A 22,145-nucleotide genomic window follows, 5' to 3' on the forward strand; every position below is an offset into this window, starting at 1 on the left:
GGATGGTGGGATCATAAGAATCCCATAATCACCGTAAATCCCACTTCAATGCACTGTCCAAGAGGCATTTGGTATTTCCACTTTGGGCTGATAGGGAAGGAGGACCCTCCTCCCTCAGGATCCTATCCCTCTTCAGGAACTAGACCCCTCCCTTCCAAATGCCCCTTGTCCAAGGCAGGCCTGCCTCACAGCTGGAGAGTAAGTGTGGCAAGGCAGAGGCTCTGTTGCATCATATGGGGCAGCCTGACATGCCCCTGAGGCCACACCACCACAGCTCACAAACAAACACATGGGCAGTCCTTTCTCTGATCTGTCACATGCCAGGCTGACTCTGTCATAAGTGGGTCTTCATTAATTTAAAAGAGGGAGCCAACCCATGCCTTGGGTTGTGCTTGCCAGAGGCAAGTTTAATGAAGGAGTGATGTTTCTGTCACTTGAAGAGTCTATCTAAGAAAAGAACATTGGATCTGTGCCTGGCACTATCACAGCAGACAAGCAAGCAGGACTGCTTAGCTAGGGTAACTGGCTGCAATGTAGGAGAGCAAGGATCAGCTGGCACAGCTTTCCTTGCATGACAAGCTGTACCTCCATGAATGTCTCTCTTTTAAAGCCATTCAAGTTGGTGGCCTCCTGTGGAAGGGAGTTTCATAGCTTAGCTATGCACTGTGAAGTTATTTCTTTTGTTTGACCTGAATCTTCCAACAGTCACCTTCATTCGATGTCCACAAGTTCTAGTGTTCTGAGAAAGGAAATATTCTCCCTATTCACTTTCTCCTTGCCATACATAATTCTATACCCCTCTTTTATGTATCCTTGTACTTGCCTCTTCTCTAAACACGAAAGCCCCCAATGCTACAATCTTTCATTATAAGTGAGTCATTCCACCACCTTGATACTTTTAGCCAGGGCTTTTTTTTTTAAGAACTATAACTCTTTTCCAGCAACTCTCAGGTGCTATTATAAGAGAACAAGGGAGGCGTTCATGGTGAGTTCTGACACATCTTTTTCTAGGAAAATAGCACTGCTTTTGGCTGCTCTTTCCCGATCCCTTTTCAACTCTACAATATCCTTTTTGAGGTGAGGTGACCTGAACTGTAGGCAGTATTCCAAATGTTGCACCAGAAATTTGCATAACTGAATGATGATATTGGCAATTTGATTTTGGGTTCTTTCCTATAAGGACCCCTAGCATGGGATTTGATTTTCCACAGTTGCCAGTCACCACCAGTTCAGATCCCACGAGCACATGTGTAAAATAAAGACTCCCGCCCTCTCAACATGCATTACTTTGCACTTGTTTCACACATTCAGCTGATTTTGCCATCTTATCTCCCATTCACTCAGGGCTCCTCCACACTTTCCTTTCTCCCACAATTTACAGTATTCCATTTGTCCCATGATTTCTAGGCATGGGTTGGATAGGTTTTTGTTTTGTCCCACTGCTTTCCCCAGGAAAACCTACTCCCTGCTGAATCAGAACGAACTTCAATCTGCAAAAATCCAAATGATGTTTGTTCTGATTCAGCAGTAAACAGTGGATTTTCCCAGAGAAAGCAGCAGGAAAAAAGAAACACCTCTCCAACCCACGCCTAGGAATTCTGGGAGCTATTTGCAATCACTTTTTCTTTTAACAATCCTGAACAATTTAGTACCTCCAGCAAACTTGGCCACCTTATCATGGGCGTAGCGGGGGTGGGGAGGGGCAGGGGCAGCTGCCCCCACTAAATCAAATAAATAAATAAAAATACTTAACTAAAAGTAGAAATTGTAGAAAATTGTTGACAATTTTTTTGAGCGCCTGAGGTCAGAAGAAAGTAGTTTAAAACAATTGCCATCGAGACATTTTATTCTGACTCTGCTAGACCAGCGGTCGGCAACCTAAGGCCCATGGGCCAGTAGCGGCCCACGAGGCTTGTCTAACCAGCCCATAGCGACCCCTGCCGCCCCCCCCCCTGGTGCTCTTACTGGTGTGGCGTGGGCATGACGCAGGGACTGACTTCCGGGTTGATGGCGCCTGTGCGCACATTATTTCTGACACACTTCCGGGTCGGAGGAGCACCAAAAATAGTGTGTGTGCACATGCACGGGTGCTCCTCCAACCTGGAAGAGTGCGCGTGCGCACACGCTCCGGCCCATCCACTGACTGATGGAGCATCGATCAGTCGGCCCATCCTCCGATTAAGGTTGCTGACCTCTGCATTAGATGCACCAGAATGACCAAGCAGATTATTGGGGGGGGGTTAGCACTGACTGAGTCCCCACCCCCACCCCGCAATGCTGCTTTCTATTCAACTGCCGTAGTTCACTAGCATACAGTTTATCCTTGTGTGTAAAACTAGTTCATTTGGCTGCACCTGTTCCTGTCATAAAATCTTGTCCCCAGCACTTCCTCTGATCTGATCTTATTTCGAGACATCTCTCTGCCCCAAAGGCTTGGACACTAATAGCACTTTTGAGAAAGATATATTGCACCATGGGAAAGGTTTTAGCTGCTGTAACTTATTGAAGAGCACTTAATAAATCCAGTGTCTATTGTATCAGCTCTGTCCTCTAATGGAAATGGGAAGTGCAAGACAAGTTCTTAGAGTAAATCAGAGATGGGCAACCTGTGTCTCGAGGCTCATTTGCCTTGGCCTAATATAATATTGTACTTCCATTGACCTCAGCAAGACCTGTTGCAAGAGTCCCTTTCCTAGCAGCCTTCTGGGTGGGGAGGAAGAGAGAGGAAGCGGGGGGGGGGGGTGGCGGCAGAAAGAGAGAGAAATAAAAGTTTTGCTCTGCCCTTCCTTCCACCTGGCATGCAACCCCTGACAAATTGTCTCTAAGGAATATATATGTATTTATTTAGCCAAATTTAATTACCACTTGATTTTATTGAAACCTCTAGTTGGTTTACAAAAAAACCAAAACAAAAAAAACCCTCATTAGACATTAAAATGATCAATAAAAGACAGGTATTTGAAACTATTCAAAAGATACTTCAAATCAAAGGTAAGCTAAAAAGAGATTAAAACACATGTCCACATTCTGCATGTCTGAGTAGGCTTGCCAAATAAAAATGTTTTAACCAGGAGCTGGAAAGAGTGAAGCAAAGTCATCTGCCTGATCCAGTAGGCAGGGACTTCTAAAGAGAACAGCTTTTTACAGCTGTGCAGATTTGGTGGGCACACATGGGGTAAGGTGATACTACAATGTAGTGATAAGAAAATGTAGTCATAAGGGAGAGAAAGTTGCTCACCCTTGGGATAAATTAACATATATATTTGACATTTTCAGCAGCTTTTGGGTATCTTAACTTCAGACTACCTCAGATAGTGGCACTGTGGGTTAAACCACAGAGCCTAGGGCTTGCCGATCAGAAGGTCGGCAGTTCAAATCCCTGCAACGGGGTGAGCTCCTGTTGCTCGGTCCCAGCTCCTGCCAACCTAGCAGTTCGAAAGCACGTCAAAGTGCAAGTACCGTAGATAAATAGGTCTAGATCTAGATGCTATACTCCTATTGATGCAGCCCAGAATTGCATTGGCTTTTTTAGCTGCTGCATCACACTGCTGACTCATGTCAAGTCTGTGGTCTACCAAGACTCCTAGATCCTTTTCACATGTACTGCTCTCAAGCCAGGTGTCACCCATCCTGTATTTGTGCCTTTCATTTTTTTTGCCCAAGTGTAGTACCTTACTAGGTAGAGTTCCACCCAACTCTACAATTCAATGATTCAGTGAATAGAATCTGAACTGGCAATCCTCCTGCATCTCACCTCAAAACCAGCCATGGGACAGCATTCTCCGCTGCACTTCAGAAAGCAGGTTGCTATCCTAGGGCAGGTTGTATGGCATGCACAGAGGTTCATCTGCAACACCTTGCTTGCTGCCACTCATTCACCTCTCTACCTGGAGAATGGCTCCCACTGCTGCCCCCTCTCCTCACTCTGCCTAATGGTAGGTTTCACCCTCCCTCACAGTGGGCAGAGAGCCAATTTCGTCAGTCAGCTCAAGCAGCTGGCAAGATCCATTACAGAATTCTGGAAGCTTTTATCACTAAAATTGCATTTCTAGCCTATCTGAAAAACATTTGCTTTTAAACAAAGCCATGAAAGAAGCTCAAAAGGTTATTGCTGGAACTTCTCCTGATATAAAACTCTTCTGTTTCCCTCAAAATTCCCCGGTTGCTTTGCTTGAGCAGCAACATCTAAATCCCCCAAATCCCACTGTTTGTGGTGAAAATTGGTGTGACTCCATTAATTTGAGGGCCCAATGCTAACCTCATTTTCTTATTACAGTGGTACCTCGGGTTACAAACGCTTTAGGTTAGGTTTGTGTATCTGAAGAAGTGTGCATGCACACGAAAGCTCATACCAAAATAAAAACTTAGTTGGTCTTTAAGGTGCTACTGAAGGAATTTTTTTATTTTGCTTCGACTCAGACCAACACGGCTACCTACCTGTAACTAGAGCTTTAGGTTACAAACACCGCTAACCCAAAAATAGTACCTCAAGAACCTTGCTTAAGGATGAGAACAGAAATTGTGCCCTGGTGGCGCAGCGGCAGCAGGAGGCCCCATTAGCTAAAGTGGTGCTTTAGGTTAAGAACAGTTTCAGGTTAAGAACGGACCTCCGGAATGAATTAAGTTCTTAACCAGAGGTACCACTGTACTGTTGCTGAGAGATGCATCTGCTTTGCAGAGGAGCAAACAAATACAGTAGTTTCAACTTTAAACAAATTCAATGTGGCTCCAATATTCCTTTGAAAAATGCATATAGGAATTAAAGGATCCCTTGTCCCCAAATCAGCTTCTCATGTTATATCGTATGGAAGCTGTTTTCTATGAACCACCCTGAGACCTGTGAGTAGAGGGCGATATAGAAATTCAATTAATAATCATAATAATAGTTTATAAGATATTTTTCTCTTTTGAGCTGCCTCTTCAAGTGGGTAGAGCTGAGGCTACGGTAGCTATTGTCTGGGAAAGAAAAGGAGCCTGGGGTGCGATTAATGACCTTATGGATTGCGTATGCAGCAATTTGACACACATGTAAAATCTAAAGGTAGGATTGATATAGTTTCCTGCATAACTAACATCTACTGCATTGCAAGGGGTGGGGTGGGGTGAAGGCTAGTAGCTGAATCAATCCCATCTAATGCTGCATGATGGGTAAATTTCGTTTTGTTAGTTTGGAAGCTGATATGCATGACTTCCATTTAGCCCGAAATGACTTTTCAATTTTGTTGGTTTGCTCAAAATTTGGTGTGCCAGGCCATTTTTTTCTGGAATATCATCTGTGGTTCAGAATTGGCATCAGAACATGATTTGGGTGGGTTTTTCTTCTTTTTTGGCGACTTGCTGCATTAACATGATCTTGTGAATTTTGCATTTGCTAGGTTTGGCTAGCTCAGGAGTACAATAAATGTTTTCTATGGGTTCTGGATGTGAAGGGGTCAATATAGCAGCATAGCTTAGGTTGCCAGTGCCCGGGGCAGGCAAGCCACTGATGCCGCCCCAGCTCCGCTGCCCCAGCCAAGTGGTGCCATGCTGTGCCACCTACCCGTGCAGGGGGAGCCCATCCGGTTGACGTGGCCCTTGGTGGAAGAATCCCCCTCCGTGAAGGGGGGTTGTGCCTCCTCACAGGGGTGCCCACTTGAATAAAAGCCTCACCACACATAATCAATCATTTGAATGTCAATGTCCATCAAGTTACAGGTAGGTAGCCGTGTTGGTCTGAGTCGAAGCAAAATAAAAAAATTCCTTCAGTAGCACCTTAAAGACCAACTAAGTTTTTATTTTGGTATGAGCTTTCGTGTGCATGCACACTTCTTTGTGCATGCACACGAAAGCTCATACCAAAATAAAAACTTAGTTGGTCTTTAAGGTGCTACTGAAGGAATTTTTTAATGTCCATCAACTTGGCGGAACCAGCCCCCTCAGATATCTTATTAGGCAGGTCAAAGACCCCTCAGCTCCAGTTGGCTCCTATGCCTCCTCATAATTTTGTGCAATGTCCATATTTTCATTGGAGAAATGTTGGGAGGGTATGGAGCTATGTGATCCCTGAGGCATCTGAAGGGAAGGGTTTTTTTTTTTTAATAAAAAAAAGTTTAGTGCTTTATTGTTTTTATTTATGTCGGAAGCTGCCAAGTGGCTGGGGCAATCCAGTTAAGAGTGTGGGGTATAAATAATAATATTATCCTTATGGAATGGGGTGTCCCTATTTTCATCAGATAAATGTCGGAGGGTATGCTGTATTGGAATGACTTCGGTTCTAAAATACTGTATTGCTTTCCAAGGACTGTAAGACATCTCACTGCTTCGGGCATCAGTTTTACTGAGAAAGGCGGCATTCCGTTCCCGCCCTTTTGCCTGAACCCATCGAGTTCATACGAGGGCATCCTTTCAGCCTACGTCTCAAAACACTAAAGCGCTCTATACGTATGGATCGAATGTCAAATTTATTTGAAAATGTGTTTGTCATGGAGGCGCACTCTCCAGTATGCTTTGCTCTGAGGGAAGGAAGCGCCCTCCGTTTTGCGGACAAATAAGTGGCCAACTGAGGCGAGCGAAACTGGGAGCGACCAGCCCCGTTTAGGATCGCCCTCGGGACAATGCGCTCGGCGAACGTGGCGCGGAGCTCAGGCCCCTGCCAGGCCCTGCGCTGCCCTCGAAAGGGGCGAGGGAGGAAGGGACCCGCGCGGCTGAGCGGAGAGAGCCAACATGGCCGCCCTGCCCGCCCGAGGCGCGGCCTCGCGAATGATCCGCGGCCGGACGGCGCCTCCCGCTGCAGGCCTCTCCTCGTCCTCGCGCCGGCTCCCTCGCGGGGGGGAAATGCCAAGCAGGCCGGCGCCGCCCTGAGGAAATTCGGGGAAGGCGGGCGCCGCGCGGCAGGAAGAGGGACTTCGCACGCGCACGGCTCGGGTGCCCGGGAAGGGCGGCGCCAGCGGGAGCCGCTTCGTCTGGAGGGAGGGAGGGAGGAGGGAGCGAGAGGGCGGCGCCACCCCTCCCCCTCGGCAGAGGAGCAGGAGGCGGGGCTCCGCCGGGAGGAGGGCGGGGCCAGGCGGTATAAATGCCCGCGCCGGAGGACCGGCTCCTTCATTCCGGCGAGGGACCAGAGCTTCTTTACTTGCATCTCATCGGCATTCATTCGCTTGCTTGCTTTGTGGGCTCTTCCGCGCCGCGCTCCTACCACGCTTCCGCCTCGTTCTCCTCAGCGACTCTCCTCCGGCGCGATGATGAACGGTTTCCGCGACAGCAGGATCGATGAGGGCACCTTCCTCTTCACCTCAGAGTCGGTGGGGGAGGGGCACCCAGGTGAGCGCCCTCGCGGCAGAAGGAGGCGCGGGGGGGGGAGCGCGAAAGACCCGGCTGTGGGGCATTGGGAGGAGCAGGGGGCGACCGCTCTCTCGCTGATTGGTTGCTGTGCTGTGGCGCGCGCCCCCCGGCTGCCTGGCTGGCTCGTGTCCGGCTCTCGGAGGCCCGTTTCGGCGGATGAGGGAAGGGGAAGCACCACGAGGGCGCGCGCGCGGGGGGGGGGAGGTTGGAGTCTTGGGCGTCGCTTCCAGGCTCCGCTCGGCCGCCCGGGACAGGAGCGGGAGTTTCCCCGCTGCCCCCCTGGATTGCGAGAGGGGTAGCGGGGGGGCAGGGCAACAAAGGGAAAGTGCGCGATGGCGGCATGGGAGGGAGACGATTGAAGCGGCCCCTTCGCGGGCTCGGAGCGCGCGCTCCCGCCCGGTGACGGGGACGCGCCCCCGCATTGCAGGCGACCACGTGGTATCCGCATGGCGCGATCTTGGGAGAGACGATGGATGGTAGGAAGGGAGCAGCCCCTGAGAAAACGAATTTTTTGTGTGTGGAAATGGAAGAGAGAAGCCGGAAGCCCAAAACTGCAGCGCGCGCGTGTAAAAACGGGGGTGGGTGAGACAAGGATCAAGCGCCTGCCTTTTAAATACAGAAGCAGGTGGGCTTTCATGTAAGTACGCACAATCACGTATCTGTCTACGTTACACAGCCAAAAAGCAATTCACAACTACACAGAGGAAGAATATTCGTTGTCGGCTCAAAGCGGTCTGGATGCCCAACGGTGCTGGAGGAGGAGGAGACTTGCGCTTTCATTGTCCTCCTCCGCCATGATGTCTGGGCAGAGCCTGCAGCATGGATAGAGGGAGGGCTGGAGTTGGAGAAGGCTGCCTCCGATCCTAGTGGCTGGGCATGTGTGCTTTTTTGCACTGTTCTGTGGAGTGCTGTTCTAAAGATAGCCTTTGCTATTGGAACAAGGACGCTTTGATACAGGGCAATTCAGCTTTGGCCATTTCCTTTGCTGCAGGAAAGGGGGGGTGTTGCACCTCTGTTTCTGCCATGTGGTGGTTGAAGAATAGCACCTTGTGTTTTCAGTGGGGGGGTTGACGACGACTGCTGGATAGCTGGCTTCTTTTTGCCCGAGTAGTATGCAGAGTACAGGATAGAAAAGCATCACTGGTGCTCTTACTCTGTTCTCCAAGTGAATGACACCTGTTCTTCTGACTTTGAAATCCACAATTCTAAGTGCCTGTTCTTTATACTTGCTAGACCTTTGTTCTCTCTGTATCTCATTCCCTTAGGGAGCTATTTTAGTTTCTTGTTTAGAAGTTGCCCACTTTTTTATGTGCTTAAATGTCTTTAAAATATTCTGATTTGAGCTTTCTATGTTCAAGTTCTTTATACTGTACTGTGAAACTAGTCAAATCGGTATGCCATGCAACTGAAGTTTATGTAGATTAGGCATTTGTATTGACAGCCTAGTACCTCTTGATAGAATAACATTGACTGATTTTAACCACAACATCCACCTTTGGCAAGACTGCTAAATCTGTGCCGTTAGAGCTGCTTCTTTTCTGGCTTAGGTGAACTCCAAATTGGAGATCTATACAGTGGTACCTCAGGTTACAGACTCTGCTAACCCAAAAATAGTACCTCGGGTTAAGAACTGCAGGATGAGAACAGAAATCGTGCTTCAGCGGTGTGGTGGCAGCAGGAGGCCCCATTAGCTAAAGTGGTGCTTCAGGTTAACAGTTTCGGGTTAAGAACGGACCTCCAGAACGAATTAAGTTCTTAACCAGAGAACTGTACTGTAAAATGTTCATTTAGTACTAATGGTGTGTGTACTGATGTGGCAGCTGCATACAGTATCTTCTGTCTCGGACTTATCCATATATAGGAATCCTGCGCTGGTAGTAATTTATCCTCACTGCCATCTTGTTCTCTCTGGATTAGATATAGGATGACACTAGTCTGCATTTATAGCCTGCAGCCTTGTGTACAGACAGTGCTTCTGTCAGTAACTGGTTCTACACATTAAACAAATTGACGGCTTTTGAAGGTATGCCTTATAATTTCTGTTAAATAAAGACTTCATGTGTCTAGACCACTAGCTGAAGTGTTGATGGTGGGGAGCCTTATCTGTGGCATGTTGGGGCCTCAGAGGTAATGAGATTGCTAAATCCTTACCGTTAAATGAAATGGTAGATCAGATCTGAAGAATGGCTATTAAGGACTATGTGTTGATTACTGAAGTATACGTAAGGGGTTGTAAAGCATTTGGGCATTCCAGACTTCAGTGCTCTATAATAAATTTCATTGCAGTGTGGGTTGACTGTCCTGGTTGAAAGCAGTTCTAATTTCAAAATGGCAAGTACAGTCATTCTACAGAATTGAGTGGGTGTTTTATAACCAGGTTACAATTGCAGGAATTGAATCTTAGTGCCAAGATGCATGGTTGGGTGTGAGGCATCATTTGTAAAGGGCAAATATAAGGGCAGCAGAATAAAAGGCAACATGTATACCTTGAAGGTACAAGCTGGGCTTGGATGCACGGCATTAAAATTTCATCTTAAACAGTGCCGTTTCCATGTGGAGACCGGTGGGTAGGAAATACAGAGAGCTGCAAAGTTTAGTCAACCAAAACTAGCTTGAGAACTGAGGGACCTGTGCAATTCTGAGGGTAATTTTATTCGTGTGTCTAGAGCAGGCATCCCCAAACTTCGGCCCTCCAGATGTTTTGGACTACAATTCCCATCTTCCCTGACCACTGGTCCTGTTAGCTAGGGATCATGGGAGTTGTATCTGGAGGGCCGCAGTTTGGGGATGCCTGGTCTAGAGGGAATGAGGAAAGCTTGAGCTTGTGCTATCAAGCATTGGCCAGTTTTGCTTAAATATAATTTCCCCCACTTCATTCATCGCTGCCTAATTACTTCACAGGGTTTCTGCTGAACCATTAATTGTGAGTGCTGGGCCTTTTTGTTGTATTGTTGGTATAAGTCATTAATGTCAAAACTAGCAGTTGCAACAGGTCAGCAGGAACCAGTGGCTGTTCCTAAACCAAGATCTCCTATAAAGTCCTTTATCCATGTCTGTTACCAGAAAACAAGCAGCTCAAGCTTTCCTGGGAAGGGAGTTCCATATTGACATGAACAGCTGTTCTTTAATTGGTTGATGGTACCAGGAAAAAAGTGGTAAAAGGCTAGGCTTAACCTACATGTTGTATTGTTGTTTAGTCGTTTAGTCGTGTCCGACTCTTCGTGACCCCATGGACCATAGCACGCCAGGCACTCCTGTCTTGCACTGCCTCCCGCAGTTTGGTCAAACTCATGTTCGTAGCTTCGAGAACACTGTCCAACCATCTCGTCCTCTGTCGTCCCCTTCTCCTAGTGCCCTCAATCTTTCCCAACATCAGGGTCTTTTCCAAGGATTCTTCTCTTCTCATGAGGTGGCCAAAGTATTGGAGCCTCAGCTTCACGATCTGTCCTTCCAGTGAGCACTCAGGGCTGATTTCCTTAAGAATAGATAGGTTTGATCTTCTAGCAGTCCATGGGACTCTCAAGAGTCTCCTCCAGCACCATAATTCAAAAGCATCAATTCTTCGACGATCAGCCTTCTTTATGGTCCAGCTCTCACTTCCATACATCACTACTGGGAAAACCATAGCTTTAACTATACGGACACCAAACCTGCATGGGTGTTGGCGGAATACTTTTTAACGTGAAGTAATGGCAACCTTGAGGTCTGAAAAGTAATGGAAGCTGTTTCTGATTTTAGATAAGATCTGTGATCAAATTAGTGATGCTGTCCTTGATGCACATCTTAAACAAGATCCAGATGCCAAAGTAGCATGTGGTAAGTTGCCTTGACCATTATGGGAAGAAATTGAATCTATTGGGAGTGTAGTCAAAGAACTGCAATTCCACTGTACTTTGAGTTGACAGTGCTGGTTCTGTATTATTTTGCAGAAACTGCTGCAAAGACGGGAATGATCCTTCTGGCTGGGGAGATCACATCTAGAGCTGCGGTTGACTATCAGAAAATTGTTCGTGAAACAATAAAGCACATTGGCTATGATGATTCCTCAAAAGGTAAGCAGATTGGGTTGCTTCTGGCCGTTTTAATTTTGAATAGAAATGTTGACTATTAATAAGATTAGGACTTACAAGCATTATGTGTGTGTCCTAGGTTTTGACTATAAGACATGCAATGTATTGGTTGCCCTGGAGCAGCAGTCCCCTGACATTGCTCAGGGAGTTCATCTTGACAGAAAGGAAGAAGACATCGGTGCTGGGGATCAGGTTAGTGTTATAAGAGGCTGTGGATTACTCAGAATTTGTTTGTGATGTGCATTCTTAAAACTTCACCTTAGGAAGCTGAAATTCATATCTTGGTTTGGTTACAAAAATAGGGCTTGATGTTTGGCTATGCTACGGATGAGACGGAAGAATGCATGCCTCTGACTCTTCTCCTTGCACACCAGCTGAACGCCAAACTGGCAGAGCTTCGTCGTAACCATACCTTGCCCTGGCTACGAGCAGATTCTAAAACTCAGGTAAATGTTGTCTTTAACTTGCATTGTCTTAACGTTGAAAGGTCTTGAAAATGAAAACCATAGCCAGTCTTCTATCAAGGCCTTTTTAACTACAATCAAAGTGTAAGAAAACTTGGACATGAAATGATGCAAAAATTATGTTTTCCTTGATTCCCTTTTAGGTGACTGTGCAGTACAGACAAGACCGTGGTGCAGTCATCCCTATTAGAGTCCATACAATTGTTATTTCTGTTCAACATGATGATAAAATTGGACTGGATGAGATGAGAGATGCCCTGAAAGAGAAAGTGGTCAGAACTGTTGTACCTGCAAAATACCTGGATGATGATACTGTCTACCACCTGCAGCCTAGTGGCCGTTTTGTAATTGGGGGCCCCCAGGTATGATGAAGGTTGGATTCTTGTCCTTTGCCTAATTTCTACAATTGATGGTACCTTACTGGAAGATCTCAGCTATAGCATTACTGTTCAGAAGCATCATGCTTTTGGGACAAATCAAATGCCTTTGCTGCATATGCCATCTAGAGTTCTAGTGTCTAGAAACACAGCACAGTCTTATGCTTCTGGTAGCTTTGCCTTGCTATAGACTAGGGGTGGCCTTGCTATAGACTAGGGGTGGAGAGCCTCTGAGATGCCGCATGTTATTGGACTAAAACTTTCATCCTCCCCCGATCATGGGCCACATTGGCTAGGGGCTGATGCAAGTTCACAATCTGGAGAGCTCCGGGTTCCTCATTCCAGTCTTAGACAGGCGGTGCTGTGTCCAGTCAGATGTGATGGACTCTGCAGGAAGGTTGGCAAATAAATAATGAAAAAAATTGCCAATTTCAGGGAGATGCTGGCTTGACTGGCCGGAAGATCATTGTTGATACCTATGGTGGCTGGGGAGCTCATGGAGGTGGTGCTTTCTCTGGTAAAGACTACACAAAAGTTGACCGTTCAGCATCTTACGCTGCTCGCTGGGTTGCAAAATCCCTTGTGAAGTCTGGTCTCTGTCGGAGAGTGCTCGTACAGGTATGTTCGGTCTGTTGGTTCTGGGCAGCGAGATGCATTTCCCCAAGATTTGCAACATTAGTGTTTTCTTTAAATGAGTATTTGGGGTTTAAGATGTTAGTTGCACAATTTATTAGAAACTTGGAAGTGTGTACAGTTAGCACTTGCATGATTTTTAGGCAGCTGCAGTGCAGCAGAGATGTAAATCAGGTGTTGGTAACGCTCAGCTGTGTAACAGCTGCTTCTGAAAAATGTGGTCCTTGTATTAATACACCTGACACCTTCATGATTCTTGCACTTATAATCAATGCCACAGTAAATCTCAAATTCTGCCTTGCAGTGGCCAATGCAATCCATACGAGGTTTGTTAGACTACAACTCCCATCATCCTTGACCATTGGCCATGGTTGCTGGGGCTTATGGTCATCCCAGCATCATTTGGAGGATGCCACATTTCCAACTCCTGCTCTAGCAAGAGTTACTTGGTTGCCATGCAGTATTTGCCAACTTGATGTGTCGCTGTGCCATTAGGTTTCTTTTCAAAGCTTGGGCTCTAAAATAAACACAGTAGGAAAGTTAAATAAGCATTTGGAATTCAGTCTGGAGATACAACTTAAGGATTAGTAGTAAAAACAATTTGCCCAGGGAGTGTGGGTTGAAAGGAAAGTATTGGAATAATGGTGTGTGAAGCGGGAGAAGAGAAATGGGATACCCTACAAAGTAGCTGAAACCACAAACATTTTAATGCTTTTGGTTTATATTAACTTTGCTCTTAGGTCTCCTATGCCATTGGAGTGGCCCACCCACTGTCAGTATCCATTTTTCATTACGGCACCTCCCAAAAGACTGAGCACGAGCTGCTAGACATTGTGAAGAAGAACTTTGACCTCCGCCCAGGGGTTATTGTCAGGTAAAACATGGTGGTGCATGCACATAATATTAAGGCAGATAAAAAAGAGGTAATAAGGATGGGTCTAGGCATAAACATGGCATTACCTAAATGTACAAGGTGTTGCACAATCTCCGACCATAGACGCTTGCCAAAACGCCTAGTCTCCTGGGGAGTGGCAGAGACAGTTCCCCATTACCGCTGTAGAGGAGCTTTGGGGTGGTTCATTTTTCTAGAGATAAAACAAAGTAGTGCTTGCTCTTTAATATGTAGTGGTTAAAGCAGAACGGTGTGCTAGTCTGTGCCTCTCTGTCACTGTATAGTAAGGCAAATTACAGTTTATGATGTGACATACCAAGGGAAGGCACAGAAAATGAAAAGTATCTTAGAAGAGCACATTTTGGGGCAAAGGTGGCCGATAACAAAGGAGCTTTTTGCTGTCTGGCTATGATCCCCAGCCAGTTTGGGGAGTTTGGAGTTGCACCATTGGCATACATACCCAAGATTGAAAAGCTATTCTCTTTTAATGCAGCAAGTGGTATATAGATACAGTAATACTAAATCCACCCTTGCAAAATGGCACAGCCCTTGTGGCTCTTGCACTGATTTGGATACCCCAAAGTGTGGATAGTGCAGGGATATGAGGATTTCTGTGAGTTATTACAAGACTCATCTTGGGCACTTCAGTCATGTGCTTTTGAGTATATGGGTCTTCTGAGTGGTGCTGCTGCCTACATTGACTAACTGCTTCTAAAAGCTCCAAGCTGGAAGTAGACAGGTTTGGTTGTAATATGAGCTGATTATTCAGATAGGGAGTACCATTCCCAGTGGAGAAACTTGTGGTGATCTACAGTTGGATGTAGCCACTCATAATGGAGGGTAAGTATTATGTAATGTCAGTTGAGCCCAGGGGCTTAGTTTCCTTGGGATGTATTTGCATTGGCACCCAGAATTGGGAGCAAATGGGTCCCGTCTACTTCCTGTGTACAAAGTAGCCATTGGTCCATGTCTTGGTACTACAGCATTGAACATCAAGTGGCCCCTTCAGTGTAGCTGGTTTTTGCTTTGCTTGATAAATGCCTTGTATTGAGTTACGGACTTGTATATTCCAGGGATCTGGATCTGAAGAGGCCTATTTATCAGAAGACTGCTGCCTATGGCCACTTTGGTAGGGACAACTTCCCATGGGAAGTGCCCAAAAAGCTTAAATACTGAACATGTTGGGCTTCTTTCCCCAGACCTGTTGGTGTACATTACAGAGAAACCTCCAGGCTTTTCTGTGGGAAAGAGCCCCATTCCCTAAACTGGTCCTGTCCTCTGCTCTTAATTTGGCACATTCTGTCCATTGCCATGAATATTAGTCCTCTGGGGACCGCAATTGCACTGTGCTTTCTCCTCTTCCTGGTGTGCTTGACGTATGTGTAGAGCCAGTTGAGCATAGGCGCTATATGTAAAACAGAGAAGAACAGGCTGTAGTCAAAACAGTGCTTCAGTCTAATCCTTTGTATTGCCCAAAGGCTAACGAGAATTTCCTTTCAACAATGAGCAAGATGCCTCCCTCCTAATGTGCACTGCGTGGTTTCACATAGTCTCTGTCCAAATATCTAGAGCAGGATGGTGCAATGACTTGGGCTCTCCCCCCTCCCCAACTGATATCTTGTGAGTGAGATGGCCCTGCATGCTCCGCAAGTTCCATTTTGGAACTCGTGGTTTTTTAATTAAGGCAATTTTGGTCCCACAACTCATGGTATTATTCTCTTAAAATCAGTCAGCACCATACTTTAATCATTTTCTGCTCTTATCTTCTTGGGATGTACGTAATAAAGGTGGTTTTTTTATTTAAAAAAATCCTATGCACAGTTTTAGCACTAGCCAAACCTCACCATCTTTTATTAAGTGGGCCCTTGGCCAGCCTTGTGATGTACTGCAGAGAAGTCACAGGGTTGTACCTGAGGTCTGTAGGCTGCATACTTTTGGCACCTGGAATTTTTTTCTTTAGAAGAGCCAGGAATTTCATGTTGCACAAAACTCCCAGGGGTTTATTTTCCAAGTCAGGTCCAAACTGCATTCTGAAGTACTGGCGTAGCTACAGAGAAGCCAGTTCCCTTCAGAGTGTGAGTGCATTTGGAAAGGACGTGGGGGGAAACCCTACATACTTGAAATTTTTTTATACTTGCTTATTTATTGTGTTTGGGACAGGGTGTGAGTACAGAGAAGCCCTGGTCTCAAATGGCAGCTTTTTAACTTTATTTTGACACCATAAATTCCTTGACAGTACCCAGCATTCCCTGATAGGCCAAGGTGTCCTACAGAAAAGCCTTGGGTCACAACCTGCAGGGGGTCTGGCTTGTGTAAAACAGGGGAGGGCAGTGCTCAGGATAACTGGCCTTGGGAGAGGCTGACTTGGCTGGTGTTGTACAGAGAAACCAGCTTGTTTACCTGCCCATTCCATGGCAAGTGTCCTAAGCAGGAAGTGCCTTTTGCGTTCCAATTTTTTTCTGGGCGTTTATTACGTATGTCTGGTTCTTGAAATTCCAAGTTGATTTAAAAGTTCTTAATAAAGTGCTAGGTTCTATCTTACTGTGTTGTGTCTCTGGTTTGAATGTCAAGTTTGGAGGTATACTAAATCAGGAATAAGAGGCTCTTGCTATAACTTGCATGGTATACAGAAGAGGGGAAACAAAAGTTGAGCACGATGCAGGAGTTTCCTGCATTTTGGAAGTTTCTTGAATGCACACCATTCTTTATGAATTCATGCCTGAGTTGGAGCTTGATGCCAATGCATTTACTTCACTACCTGTGTTGGGATTATTTTAATACTTGACTGAATCCACACATGCAGAATGCACACTGTGCTCTTGTCAACTTGTGCAAAATTGGTTATGCGGGTGGATAACCGCTGTGCAAGGAGCAAACAAAAAAACTATGGACGTAGATCACCTGGAACTGTAAGGGGAAGGAGCTAAGCTCCATATACTATACTGCCGGTAGCACCACCACCATTGTGGCAGCAAACTACAGAGAAAGTAATGAAGATGAGAAGAAAAAAGGGTGTCTGAACAGACTACTTGATGTTACAGGTGCTAACCAACTTCCCAGATACCACCCACATTGCTGGCCTATTTTGAGTGTTGCATTCATATTTTTAGACTTACTGAATATGGCACCATTCTGCGTCTGGCGGGGTGTGCTGTCTAGCTGCTACTTTATTGAGCTCACTGATGCTACTCTCCAGATAGCCAGAAGCTTTCTCAGATTCAAGTTTTATTGCATTGTGCAGCTTGTTCCCTCCTGCAAAGGGTAAACATTCAGCTCACTGCCCAAGCCCATTGGTTCTGTAACTGACTGGAGAGCACATGTAGATCTTTGCCAGAGTTCTGCAATGCAGGAAGATTGTTGAGATCCCTGACTGTTGCTGTCCTGCTCTATTTGGCCCAAATTCATTTCTTTTGCCAGCAATTAATGGGCTCCTACCTCTGCAGGCAGGTTCAGATTTGAGCAGGAACAGTTGCCAGCTGTGTCTCCTTTGGCATTCAGCTCCACCTTCCTGTCATCTTAGATCTAAGGTTCCCCTCCAGGCTGGTGTCATTTTGTAAGTGTTCTGAACATGCAATAGTAATGAACTGTCCATTATTAGTGGACAGTTGCATTTTCTTCTGCAGTCTTTCCCCGAATTGCAGCATTATTGCTGCTTGGAGGTTTTTTGAAAACCATGTTCTAGAGACAAATGGGACATAGGTGGCGCTGTGGGTTAAGAGCCTAGGGCTTGCCGATCAGAAGGTTGGTGGTTCAAATCCCCGCAACAGGGTGAGCTCCCGTTGCTCGGTCCCAGCTGCCAACCTAGCAGTTCGAAAGCACAGAGTGCAAGTAGATAAATAGCGGGAAGGTAAACAGTTTCTATTTACAGGTAGGTAGCCGTGTTGGTCTGGGTCGAAGTAAAATAAAAAAATTCATTCAGTAGCACCTTAAAGACCAACTAAGTTTTTATTTTGGTATAAGCTTTCGTGTACATGCACACTTCTTCATTGTGCTGCTCTGGTTCGCTAGAAGTGGCTTTGTCATGTTGGCCACATGACCTGGAAGCTGTACGCCGGCTCCCTAAGCCTATAGAGCAAGATGAGCGCCACAGACCCAGAGTCCACAACTGGACCTACCGGTAATGGTCAGGGGTCCCTTTACCTTTAGACACAAGTCAGACATTTGTAGTATAAAACATATTCCATTAGGAAGTTTCAGGACAAGCAGCATATGTCTGTTGGGGATGGGAGCTGTAGTCTTGCAACATATGGGGGACCCATGCTTGAGAAACACTGGAACATTGGTTTACAACTGATGCATTTGACCCCACTATTGGGTCAAATAGTGCAAAAGCGGTGTTGTATAAGGCTAATTTTGGACAAGGCAGAGTCAGCAAGGCACTAGGGAGCATCTATGACGGTAATGTGGCCCAAGGCCCACTGTTCAAAACTATTTGCCATCAGAACAGTAGTATAGGTCCTGAAATAGTATTAGGTGTCGAAGGTCTTGAAGAAGTGCATTTGTTTTTAAAGGGCTTATTATTGTGGGATCCTGTTGTCGGCTGAGCCCAGTCCCTGACCTACTGCCTGTGTAAACTGCTTCCTCACCTAAAGCCTTTAAGCTGCTTTTCCCCACAGCTACCGTCTGTGGTCCTAAAGTGTGTCAAGCAGGTCCGCGAGATACTTTCTAGGCCTTGGTGACAGCTGCCAGTTTGAACAGCAGCTTTGCAGCTGTGGTGAGATTTTAGTGTAAGTGCAGGAACATGCAGAAATGCTGTTTAAGCAAAGTCCCTTGAAGTATTTCCACTTTGCCTGGCCTGTAAATTGATCTCTCTTGGTTCTAAACTGCTGGAGTGTGAACTACTGTAATGAGTGATCTAAGTACATTTCTGTATCATGGGCTCCACACAGACCTGAGCTGCGCGCGCTCCTTCCTTCTGGTAGATTGTGGCCTGAAGCTGCAGTTCTGAGAATAAGCTTCATTGTAAACTAATTTTGTAGTTAGCCTTTAAAATAGAATGTCCGTTATTCATTCATACACTTTAGTGCATTAAAGTATTCATTGCATTCAATTTATTCCATTGTTTTTCAGACCTCATTTGCAGCATTCTAGTGAATCAAAATCTAGTTGTAGTGCTAGGCTGTTGAATGCAGAAAGGCAAACTGCTCAGTTGTTTTAGGACTAGTGTCTTTTACTGACAGATTCCTCCTTGCAGGTCATTTCAATATTTTCCGTTTCAATGATTAGTTTTAATTTGCCCCTTAACAGGTTTCCTTCCATCAGCATCCCCTTTTATAGCAAAATAGCTCTTGTTTTGCAATTAAGAAAAAATAATAATGAAAGGGAATCTATAAGATTACACCTTGCCCCAAGCAACAAAATTAAGCAGCAATTTATTGCTGTTGTCACAGCTATTCTCATCAGGGAGCAATAAAATGGGTTCAATCTACAAGTAGGAAACTCAACGTTGTGGAGACTTGACTTCATTGTGAGCAAATGTAAGAGGATCTTGGCTGTGGAGACTTGCTTGATAATATAGAGCTATTTTAAGTGCTGTCTAGAGCCTCCCTTTTTAATCCAACTTGCTATGAAAAAGCACTGCCTTGGCCACGCTGGAAGAGAGCAGTCGTGATGGGACTGGGCTGCATGAGATACACTTGGTGAAAACAACAATACAGGCACCTGCATGTTAAAAACTGAGTGACTCTTTATCAGTAGCTGGGAAATCATTAAAAATCTGACTGTCTTGACCTGTAGCTGTGTCATAGTCCTCTCTGTTCTGAAATCACTTGGTAGTCCTAGGCAAGACCCTCAAGCCTTAGCCTCTCATCTGCTATATAGAGGTAATGTTACTGGCCTACCTTACAGAGTTGCTATAAGGATTATAAGCTAATTGATATGAAACACTTTGAACACACAAAAGCAGCAGATAAGTTCTACATGTCATATAGAGACCGCTGTTGCTTGGCAAATCTCTCCATATAGAGTTCCATATACAGTCATACCTCGGTGTAAGTACGCTTCGGTTTGAGTACTTTCAGTTTTAAGTACTCCGCAGACCCATCTGGAACAAATTTTCCACTTTCCATTACTTTCAGTGGAAAAGTTCGCTTCAGGTTAAGTATGTTTCAGGTTAAGTACAGACTTCCAGAACCAATTGTGTACTTAAACCGAGGCACCACTGTATCTGAAGAGGCAGTCTTGATCAGCTCAGTTGCTCTCATTCACAGAAGGTAGATCACTGGACAAGGCAAGGCCTCTTCCACTGAAGGGAAGGAAACAGAATTTTGCTTGCTTACCTGTGTATGATATGAAGAGCTGGGAACAGCATTTAAACCTGCTCCTTGTGGCTGCCCACCATTCTTCATGGTGGTGTGTAGTGTTTCAGATGTGGAAACGAATGGTCAGGAGTCCTAGGTCATTCAGGGCTAACGCCAGCATCTTGAATTGACCCTGGAAACTAGGAACTGGTGTAGATTAAAAAAAACGAGGCGTAGCACTTTCCAGGAGAAAAAAACGAACAAACAAAACTCCACTTTGATTTGCTACCTTAGTTCCGACATTTCTCTCCTTCCGGAGTTCAGCTCCCATGACCCCCCCCCCCCAGCGGCCAGCAGGAAGGATTGCCAGGAGCTGTAATCCAACAGGTTTCCCAGCGCTGCCCTTCAGCTTCCTTCAGGAAAGTTGCCAGCAGATTGTTTTTTGCAGCTCGATCTGAACCACAATTAGCAAGAACACCACATTTGCATTTAGTGGGGGTTATTTTTTTAGTCTGCGTAGGTTTGCAGTCTTTATTATTTACTTGTGGATTTATATCCTGCCATTTAACAAAAATTCAAGCAATGAAACGGTTTGCTAAAAGGAGCAGCAGAATCAAAAAGTGAACCTGCTAAGACTACACTCCTTTGGAAGAGGCATTGAATGGAACAGGCAATCATATCGTGTCACCCTAAGTCAGGGGTGTCAAACTCAAATTCATCGGGGGCCGCATCAGCAGTTTGGTCACCCTCAAAGGGCCGGTTGTGTCCGTAGGACTATGTGTCCACTCTTTATTATCATAAATTATTGTCACTGCATTCAATTATTACTGTTTTTTGTAATAATGTAAGCTCATTCCCGCCCCCACGCGGATCACATTCCTGCGTCGTGGTGTGTGTGTGGGAGGGGATGTAAACGAGGGAAATTTGAACAAAAGGTGGGGATCGATGGCTTCCGGAGGGGGGGCTCAACTAAACCTTCGGCAGGAAGGAGAAAGCCACTGCTGGGATTAAAAACCTGCAGGTGGAAAGAGGGCTTCCCTCTCCCGCCCTGCGCACACCCAAACCCCGCTAGGCAGGATGCCACACACTGCAACCCACCCCATGCTTTGGAGTGGGGCAGGAACATGCGGTGCAGCGCCAACTCCCTGCTTTGCTTTTGCATCCTCCCTTCTCAGCGCCAGAGTCCCTTCCCCTCGTGCTGAGGGAGGGCAGAGGATTTCCTGAGGAGGAAGGCGGCGGCAGCCCCAGCGGACGTGCATCTTCACCTCAGAGCTGCTCTTCCCCCCACCCGCGCTGTTGTCATGTTCGCCGCCGCCTCTCCCTACCGGGACTGCAGGCGGAGGAGGCTTGAAAACCTCCCCCCCCCAAAAAAAAATTCCCCTCCCACCTACTCAAACCGCGAGGCGACTCCATCTGGAGCCCTACATCACGAGGGGCTGAGAGGAGGCGGCGGCAGAGCGGGAAGAGCAGGAACCCGTGCCGCCGTCGCCTCCCTCCCGGCCGCCCCCCCCCGGGGAGCAACTCCGCCGGAACTGAGAAGCCAAAGGGCGGCTCGGGGGTGGGGGGCAGAGCAAAAGCCAGGCACCCTCCTGAGTGTCTATGAGGAGAAAACGGGGCAAGAGGGAAGAGAAACCCGGCTCCATCAAGAGAGCGACTGTTGCACTTCGCCTACTTCCCCCTCAGGCTCACTCCGCGTCCCTTTCGCCCGCTCGCTCGCCCACCTCCCGGATGCAGCCGAGGAGAGGAAGGGAAGCGGCGGGCAGCGGCTCCCTAGTGCCGCCTCACTCGCTCTCGGAGACAACAGCATAGCCCGCCGAAAAAAAATCCAGCGCTGCTCCGTCCCGGCACCAACTTTGCCGGCGGCACCTGTAGGGCTTTCCTACCTCCTCGGCGGGCTTCCTCCTCCTCCTCCTCCTGCATCTCACTTCCCCATCTGGCCGCTGTGCCACCGCCTCCCTCAGCCTCATTCGAAATTGAAATTCCCTGGCCAAGGCCGTCAGCGCGGCTCCAGCGCCCCGGCCTCCGCCTGCAGCCCCGCCCCCGGTTTTGAACCTCGGCCAATCGCAGGCTCCAGAACTACTCTCAGTGGTTATTGTCGGCGGCGGCGGCTACGCGGGCCACATGACGAGGTCTGGCGGGCCGGATTAGGCCCC

The 22,145-nt window shown here is 46.7% G+C and overlaps 1 protein-coding gene across 1 annotated transcript; it reads left to right on the plus strand.

Moving 5' to 3' along the window:
* Positions 1-7,079: 7,079 nt before the first annotated feature.
* LOC118087414 (S-adenosylmethionine synthase) lies at positions 7,080-16,294 on the plus strand. Its single transcript, XM_088671379.1, has 9 exons — positions 7,080-7,296; positions 11,056-11,133; positions 11,247-11,369; positions 11,467-11,579; positions 11,690-11,833; positions 11,995-12,213; positions 12,664-12,846; positions 13,602-13,735; positions 14,827-16,294. The coding sequence occupies exons 1-9, from the start codon at positions 7,215-7,217 to the stop codon at positions 14,927-14,929; spliced, it is 1,179 nt and encodes a 392-aa protein (XP_088527505.1). The 5' UTR covers positions 7,080-7,214; the 3' UTR covers positions 14,930-16,294.
* Positions 16,295-22,145: the final 5,851 nt, after the last annotated feature.

The sequence above is a fragment of the Zootoca vivipara genome, chromosome 6 (genome assembly GCF_965207765.1).
Source record: "Zootoca vivipara chromosome 6, rZooViv2.hap1.1, whole genome shotgun sequence".
Classification (NCBI taxonomy): domain Eukaryota; kingdom Metazoa; phylum Chordata; class Lepidosauria; order Squamata; family Lacertidae; genus Zootoca; species Zootoca vivipara.

What these genes read in the sequence shown, in the direction of transcription:
- LOC118087414 (XM_088671379.1), top strand. Translation starts at nt 7,215, where the DNA reads ATGATGAACGGTTTCCGCGACAGCAGGATCGATGAGGGCACCTTCCTC. An exon ending in ACATCGGTGCTGGGGATCAG is followed by an intron (nt 11,580 to 11,689) that starts GTTAGTGTTATA and finishes TTACAAAAATAG; the next exon opens with GGCTTGATGTTTGGCTATGC. An exon ending in TTGTAATTGGGGGCCCCCAG is followed by an intron (nt 12,214 to 12,663) that starts GTATGATGAAGG and finishes TGCCAATTTCAG; the next exon opens with GGAGATGCTGGCTTGACTGG.